General features: G+C 39.0%; 1 protein-coding gene across 5 annotated transcripts in view; it reads left to right on the top strand.

The window, feature by feature from the left end:
* The first annotated feature begins 1,541 nt into the window (after positions 1 to 1,541).
* LOC107394552 (sodium bicarbonate cotransporter 3) overlaps positions 1,542 to 9,154 on the top strand; it is a 60,728-nt gene continuing 53,115 nt past the window's right edge. For all 5 annotated transcript variants that reach the window (XM_054745079.2, XM_070547592.1, XM_070547591.1 and 2 more), the window contains exon 1: positions 1,542 to 1,680. In XM_054745079.2, the coding sequence (XP_054601054.2) occupies positions 1,639 to 1,680 (42 nt within the window). In that variant the 5' untranslated portion in view covers positions 1,542 to 1,638. The remainder of the gene's footprint in view (positions 1,681 to 9,154) is intronic.

Raw genomic sequence — 9,154 nt, 5'->3', positions numbered from 1 at the left:
CGTATAAAAAGTTCGAAAGGGAGTAGGAGGAAGTAAGAACTTATAAAATTATATAAAAACGTGTGAGTTATTTTTATCAAAAGAAACCCATTGGAAGTGTGACTTCAATTGCACAGCTATTACATCTCAGTATGACGAGTGTTTAATTTTTTTTTATTTAAATCAAACTTGTCCCCAACATGAGGATCTTTAGTTTCTATTTTGTGCAGAGTGTAGCTGGGAAATTAAACGCAGAACCATGATTTTTGTAGCTGAACTGATGCACAAAAGTTGTTTTTGAACAGCAATGTTGACAAATGCAATAATAGAATTATAATGTGCTAAATATGGCCTCTTGGCATGGACGTAATTTTTTTTGGGGGGGGGGGGACGACAGGGGGGACATGTCCCCCCCACTTTTTCCAAAGTCAAGTTATGACCCCTGCACTTTTTACCATCCAAAAACAATATTACTTTATATTAAACTGACACTGGTTGAGCTTTAGGACCAAGTGGAAAACAACTGTTTGTGTTGAAGCCTGTTTCCCATTAGAGCATACTGTAAAGATACTCCTTCCCCCCACCACCACCCCGTGTCGCCCCCACTTCTAAAGTGAAAATTACATCCATGCCTCTTGGTGAGTTTAACTTGAACACAACTAAATTGCATGTGGAGCTTAAATCTGTTTATTATACTTTAATGGTCATGTGACTTTGTTCAAATAGATTAGTTTAAAGTGAAGCACACCTTGATCCACCACCAGCTGACACAGATCTCTTTAATCCAGGTGATGTCTGAGCCAGCATGACTTTGGCTACATTGAAGTAGAACACACGGTTCTTGGAGGGTTGCCCTGATCAGGATTTGAAAGGCTGATCTTTATGTTTTAAGGCCATCAGCTGCCAAAGCGCCAAACTGTTTCAGTAAAAGCCAACTCTGGAACAGGAGAAAGATAAGAGAACTTCAGAGAACTAAAGACATGCATTGCATGTGCAAATCTTTGTCTAGACGAGTATGGCTCCTGGAACCTGCTAGAATACTTGGCTCTGCTTTGATTTTGTCTTAATGCATGTCAGTGTGGCATTGTACACACATTTGGACGACCACATCTATTTAAAATACAGTTTAATTACTTTACTGCAACTTTTTTGAAGAGTGAAAAGCAAATATGATATATTTTATTAAAAAAACTTTCATTGTACGTAGTTTATAGTTAAATAAAAAAATCCAATTAGTCTTTTTTGGTATTGTGGCAGAAAAACAACAAATAATTAACACGATCTTAACAGAAGTTATACCTGAGTAGTTTGTATTTTTAATTCTCTTATTGATTTTAATTATTGTTAATGTTGTGTCATACACACGCTGGGTGACCAAGAAGAGAAAAATCAAGCACAAAAAGCCCGCTTGACACTGTTTTAAGGGACAGAGACTTAGACCCCGCCCTTTTTACTGTGTTATTAAATCAGATTGGCTGAAAACGTCAGGTTTTGCAAACCAATTGGCTATCACTCGCTGTCAATCATTTTAGAGGCGTGGCCTAACCCTGTCGTCAGGAGAAGCAGAGGCAGCCTTTAGTCAGTGTCCCCCGGTATAGCAGCAGCCTCTAGCCGGGGACACACCGCATATGTTGGGGCTGAAATCTGACGAAAGGGTAGATGGAGGGCTCTACGGAACAAATGAGTCCTCTCTTAAGAAGAGTAAGTATCCACGGAAGATATTTCTATGGTAGTTAATGTATTTTATGACTCTGACCGTATTTTTGTCCCTGTTTTGCCAAGCAACAGCTGATGCTTGGGTCATCTAGAGACAGTTATTTATGCTTCGCGCTTTTAAAATAAAAGCTACAAGTTGTTCTTTCTAATTTCTCTTAAAACTCATAAATAAGTTAATTCCCATGTTTGTGGCAAAAATGCTTTTTTAAATCGATTTGACATTTCATAAACTAGTTGCTAATAAAGGATTCAAAATATAACATACCCTTAATTAAACTAACAATTAATTGCTAATTGCATGTTTTTATTGTGAAAGGCATTTTCTGATAAGCTATATACTTTATTAAAGACCAAGTTCACTGAGAAAACATTTTTCACTTATCATTTTTGAAAATGATGTGCCACTCTGAGTCATGCAGGCTGAACATAAAAATAGCCTTCTACTCCACCCCTATTAACTGCATTAGTTCTGATAGAAAATCGACAGAAAAATGCTTGGTTCAGAAAAGCCTGAGAGATCTATGTCACACTGTCACATACCATTCAAGGACTCACCCATCTTGACTTGTAACTGGGAAGGCTGTTGTTGGTTTAGCATCCAGGCAACAGTAGAGAACATCTCAACCACAGACAGGCACCCGTGGACTGGTGCTTCCTATTAGAGGTGGCGTAGGTGTGTGCCGCCATCTTGGATGGATCCCCATTCACCCCCAGTGCATTTATTTTTACTCAGGAAGGTGCTTCCCCAACTTCAAAAAACACATTTTATTATGTTTTTTCACTAAGTCAGACATACATGGCATGATAATCAACATATAAATAAAATTAAATGAAATAAATTAAAATATAAAATCCCAACAGGCAGGCTAGAAAAGTCAGAAGTAGTCCAACGTGATCCATTTTCAATAATGCGGCGGTTGTGGAAACCGTGCGTTGCACAAAAAACGGGCGTAGCTCCTCCCTCTGTGTTGACTAGTTGGGTTTGGAGAGTGAGGAACCTACCCAAAATGGTCGGCGAGGCTGTTATGCTCTCCAGCGCCCAATGGGGTGTCTATGTGTTCATGTGAATGGTCTTGACTAGTAGAAGCTAAACATTAGCATTAGCAATGCCACAACTTGGCAGAACTCCTTTAGGCTTGTGTTATTTGTGGAGAGAAAACGTCAACGTTGCAAAGCAAACAGAAATGGTAGAGTTGTGTTGCTGTTAGCTAATCAGTTGAGATGTCCAAATTGCAGGAAATAAGACTCCAAATCTTGTCGTCTGAAGCCGCTTTCTCTTCCTGCTGACTCCTACATCCGTAAACAGGTGTAACGGCACTTTTCCCCCAGAGTACGACTTACAAGGCATTCATTCCTACTAGAGACCACAGCAAATGTATTTAAAATATGAGTAAAGTTGAGATTTATCACACTCACTCGTCTGGGCTCCACTGCAATTCTGAAGGTAATAGTACTTTCATTTGCATGTTGCCCCTCCCCCCAATCTGACAGCACACTTTTATAACGCTTACTTAAATTTTAGCCGAATACTTTTAATTTTTACCTTTGAAGTACTTTTGAAAAGGCATACTTTAATCTTTTTACTTCAGTCAAAAAATGTCTTGGGTACTTCAACTTTTACTCAAGCGCCTATGTTTTACTCATCGGTTTTACTCCTTTATCTGTACTTTTACGTAAATAAAAAAAACACTCAAATACTTCTTCCACTTCAGAAAACAAGCATAAATATTTGTCACGCAATCTAGTTAGAATGAGTTTTTTCTGAGTTGAGACTCACTTCCTGTCTGCTGGGTGTCACCAAATGTGACACATAAACATCACACACAGCGGTGTTTATAAGCCTGGAAAAGAGCTGGGCACAGAGCTTAGTTTGTCAAAGCACTGGTGACCATGACATCAGTGGTGTAGGGTTGTCCACTACTGAATGCAAACATGTTCATGCATACCAGGAAACTGACCCCTCAGCAGTGAAAAGGAGTGTCTGTGTGCCTCCTTCCCACACATATAATTTATCTTCAATGTGACAGAGGACTTTATGCCTTTACAAAATGCTTAAATATTTACCAGTTCAATTTCCTAATAAGATGCCATAGTTAAATTTTCAGTAGGCCATTCAGCTTGTTCATGCATGTTTAAAATACATGGTTTCAATAAGATCGGCTTGTTATTTTGAAGTTCTTGATCTACCAATGCCATTGTTAGGAAGGGGAATTTTATGCTGCTTAGCTTATGTGTGCAAACTACTGTTAACAAACCCTTGCAGAGCTTTTATTTTATGTAGAAAAAACTCAATTAACAAAAATTATGAATAGCATTATTTTGAAAATAAGTGAGGTCAAACAACCCAACTGTAGCTAGCGCTAACAACAAGCTAACACTACCATGAGCCAACTAATACTAAAATAAACCGCAAAGTTAAAAAGCTCCACACTGTTGTCCAGTAGCAACAAAGCCAGGTCACCATCAGATTTTTAGCCTTCTTTATCTCCTGGAAACGTAGGCCGCTCCGATGTTCACTCTGGTTTTAGTTTTTTTCTTCACCTACATCATTCTCTTACTTTTACTTCTAGGCTTCATCATGATGCCAACAAAAAGAGCAAACTTCTTTTTCTTCTTCTTGTGCTTTTTGCTTGATGATCAGCGAACTGAAAATGCTAACCACCAGCATTACAGCTAACAACCGTAAAGCAGGTAGAACACCTACCCGCTTCACAAAACTACCTAGTGCAGTTTTTGGTCAGCAGAGGGGCGCAGAGTGGTGTCAAATATAAAACTGGTCAGTTTTCTAACCCAACAATCACTGAGATCAATGTTAAAGCTCTAGCTTAAAGTTTAAAAAAATATATCTGTTGTTGCTTTAAATTTTGAAGATTAGAATTCCGGGTGACCCGATTCATTAATACATTACGTACTTAAGAAAGACTTAAAAAATACAGAAGCACTTGTGTAGAAAATCAAACTATACCTCATCCTCTAAGCCTTTTCAGCCATAACACCGTCTTTCTGTGTGTGACCTTAGCCTCTCACACTGTTGTGGAGGAATTTAGGTCAATGCATTATTGCTGTTTATGCACCAGTCATTTCCCACCACAGCCTTTCAGTCAAGTTGAAGTGTGGACTTTGATTCATTTTTTTCAGCAGATCTATTGTACAGTTGCTGCTGTGCTTAGAATCACTATCGTGTTGCATACGTTTCACTTGTCAGAAAGACTGTTTTACACCTGAGTGTATTTGCAAAAAGTGGTCAACTTCTTCATGTAAAGTTTCTTGAAATATGAAAAAATAAAAACTTGGCTGTTAGTAAAAAGTTGCACAATGTATTCTAGAAAGTAGATTGGGTGCAACACAAAGAGGCTCTATGTGGTGTGTGCTAATTAGCCTGTGGAAACTAATTCTTTGTAAAATGTCATTGTAGAAGTATGGCAGGAGAGTTAAGACCATTAGACAGACTTATCCTATGTACAGTTTTAGTAAGTACTCAATTAATACAAGTCCAGATCACGGAGGATTTTTTATCAGCATTTCGTCTGAAATATGAAATCAATGCAATTTGGTTAAAGGTCATTTTGATGCAATCAGTCCGAGAAATTGATTATCAGTACACTACAGGGGCTTTCTCAAGTTTTCAGAATTATGTACAGTGAGTTCCAATGCTAGCCTTGCAAGCCAGACTAAATAAATGTATTATTTAGTCTGGCCACGCTCCATTGACGGCTCTCGGTTGTGGGGCGGGTTCTACCGTTGTCTTTCAAATGATCTCCGCATTCCACTGGACAATGTGTGTGACATACTCTTGTTTCACTCTGTTGCATCATCCCACCCACCAGGCATATAGAGTGCCCTGATTGGCCCACAAAGCGGATAAAGCTCTGTGATTTGTTCACTAAGCAGATAGAGCACTATGATTGGCCCACCATTATGGACCAGTCACAGCTCTTTATGTGTTTGAAACCCCTCTAGAGAGCTGTGATTGGCTAGCCAGAGTCCTGGTAGGAGCTGCGGAGGTTCCAATGGAGCATGCCTAGACCAAACTTTGCAAAGCAAGAATTTGGTCTAGTTCACTAGGCTATTCAAATGCAGCAGTGAAAACAAAATGTGCTTCAAAAAGTGTTTAATGTGTTAAGAGAAAACACTTGGTTCATATCGGGTTTGGTGGTGTTCACCGAGTAACCATGTAATGATTGTTCCTTTTGAAATTTGGTCACTCTGAACATTAAAAATGTCTCCAATCCCAATTTCCTGCATAAGCTGCCCAAGGATGATGATTAATCAGTAAGACTTGACTTGAAAATGGCCAAACACAACCCCATAATAAAGCTCTACAACAGAAAGACTGGTTTACCTTGCCCACTTTGCTATGTCATGAATATTAAATAAGCTGCATGCTGATTGGCTGTTCACCCTGATGGTTTTAGGATGCTACCTGAAGCTATGAACTCTGTGTCCAACTGTGTACAGTAAGTTTAGGTGATATATAAACATTTTTACAGCAATATTTGTCAGTCCAAAAAATGACAAAGGGCAATAAATTCATGCAAAAGATCTTTAGACATTCTGTCTTTTGAATTTCCTTGGTTTACAATTGTTTACTATGTCTAGAGTTATGGTTGAACGCCTTATTTCCATATATCATTGGAATCACAAGAATCATAGCTTTCAAATGATGTGTAATATGTACATAGAACAAGTGCTGATTTAATGTTGGTATTTGCCATCTAATCTGTGAGACAAATTTATAGGAAAAATATTACTCATAAAAAAATTATCAGCGAATGACTTGGCCAATCATCGATGGTCGAATAATTCGACCAATCGCCCAACCTTAGTGTACAGTATTTGGATAAATGAATAGGACAGCTATGGATCTATCTGGCATTCATTCAAAGTCTGGACATTTGCAGTACATCCAGGAACATGTGTGCTTGACATTCTTTGTTTTTCTTCAACACAAGACGTTAGCAGTAGTTTGGGCTAGCATTGTTCTGCTGTAAGCATTACTGGCAACAACGTTTATATAGTGACGAGACTGAATTGGAATGGGAAAGACAGATTTAAAGGGTTGGGTCTATCTCTATGACGTGCTATACCAGCATTTCTCAGAACGAGGCAAAAGATAAATTGCAGGAAAACAGGTCAGAAACGGCACAAATCTTATCGGACGGTACATTTAACACACCAAGCTGCCTATGTTCAACAACAACAAAGCAATACCATGAAGTTATGACATCAGTAATGATAATAGATAAATAATTGATGCTGGCCTCTTTAAATGCCAAGGTTTATAAAGCCCTTTGGAAATATATTAATACATCTGGAGGTCATCATTCTGCAGTGTTAAAGTTAAAATGAAGCAACAACACTTTCAAGACATTTGCTTCTCTTTCCAGGAGTGGACATTCCAGCAAGGTCAATAAAAGGTCACACTGGAGAGATTGCAGAAATCCCAAGAGCCTCTTCAAGCCTTATTTCATGATAACACCGTCAGGAAAAGAGTGGCCAAGTATGGCAAGTTTGGAAGAGCTGTTGGGAGAACACCTCTCTAAAAAAAAAGTCAGCTTAGATTTACAAGACTGTATCTGAACAAAGATGATTGGAACATAGAGCACATTTGATTAGATTCAAACGGCACATAACTAAAAACACTCCAGACAAATAAACTCATTTACACAGGGGGTGAGGATTTGCAGCCACAAGACTGGTTTTACTCAGTCAGTGCGTTTACATGCAGCCAGTAACCCTTTTAAAACCCGAATATTCACAATAACCCGGTTCCGCAGGTCCATGTAAACACCGCCAAAAACCCGGACATGCTCATAACCGGGTTTTTAAAAACCCGGTTACTACACCTGGGGTAACCCTTTTCTAACCCAAATGTTTGGTCGTGTAAACGCATATCGGGACATCCCCATCAAAGCATGTGTGCTGCGCATGCTCTGTTCGCAAGGAATCTTGGTCTTTTGAGTAGCGAGACGTCTTGTATGCGCCAGAACACCGGAAGTAAACAACAAGTTGGGAGCAACATGGCGAGTCGCGGCACAGCACCACACTTTTGGAGTGACGAAGAAACTAAAGCACAAAGAAACGCGGTCGCTATCTCTTCCGAACTGGGAAACATGTTGTTGTTTTCACGGATACCGGAACAAGAAGAACCGGAAATGACGCATATTGTGTCTGGACGTAGTCCATATGTCCTGACGCTACCCCAACGTCCGCATTTAAATCGGGTTATGCAAGTTAGAGGTAACTCTTTCTATTTATGCTTGTAAACGGGTTATTCTGATCAACTCAGAAACCCGAATACCGACCTTAACCCGATCATAACCCGGATATTGGCTGCATGTAAACGTACTCATTGAATCAGTCATAAATGTTTTGTTCTCTGAAACCTTCCACGGAGAAATGTGAGGCCATCTGACTGCTAAAGCTCAGGAGACTTGATGTCAAAAACAACAGGAAAGGTATTCCAAGCAAAGCAGGAAATCTAAAACAGAATAAAGTGGAGGAAGTAATGATGGTTATGCAATACTCTGAACCTGATTGAAATGCTGAAGTGAGGTCTTAAGAGAGCTGTGCATATACGGAGCCCTGCTAACCTCAATTAACTCAAGCAGAGTGGGCATAATTCCCTTAAAATGATTTGAGCCGATAAGATTATACCAGAGAGGTACTTTTGTAGTTATTAAAGGTGGTTCTACAGGCGACTGAATTTGTGGATTTACTGGATTTAACTACACACTCAATTTACTCTGTTTTTTATACTGCTAGACTAAAAGCATTTAGTCTAGAAAACTGTGTTCTTGGCTGCATTTAAAGGTGATGAACACACGTTTAATCAATACATTTTTCAGTGGTCTCTTTAAGAGGGCCAATAGATATGGTTTTTAAGGCAGATGCCGATACCTTTTTTTTTATTAATTTTGTTGCCAATGGCCGATAGCTAAAGCCGATTATTAAGGCTGATATTGATTTTGAAAGACAATATAAATTCAATAAGTCAATAAGTCCATAAATAGCTTAAAATTTATTGAACTTCAAATATAAACAAACTCAAAACATTAAAAAAAATTAAACAGTGTGTAGGGGTCCTTTGGGTCCTTTCTCCAGTCTAGTAGTGGTGGTAGTTGGCCACAAAGGTGCCTGTTTTTATCAGCCTTTGAAAATAATTTCGGTCGATGGCCGATATAAAAAAAATTTATATGTTGGTCGGCTTCTAGTCTCTGGTAGGAATTACAAGCCTTGCAAGTCACACTCAGGGGAAAAACAAGCCTAGAAGCGCTTGAATCAGTGTGGACACGTCTGCTGCAGCAGAGAGTGACAGAAGACAGCAGGATTTTGAGTCTTATTTCCTGATATTTGGTCATCTTCCCCCGGATTGGTTTACAGCAACGCGACTATCACTAACTCCGTTTGCTCAGCGAAACAGATGTTTTATCTCCACAAACAACACAAGCTTAGAACA

This window comes from Nothobranchius furzeri, chromosome 19, assembly GCF_043380555.1.
Source record: "Nothobranchius furzeri strain GRZ-AD chromosome 19, NfurGRZ-RIMD1, whole genome shotgun sequence".
Lineage (NCBI taxonomy): Eukaryota > Metazoa > Chordata > Actinopteri > Cyprinodontiformes > Nothobranchiidae > Nothobranchius > Nothobranchius furzeri.
Note: the sequence above shows the minus strand (reverse complement) of the source record. Positions and strands in the feature narration are given on the sequence as shown.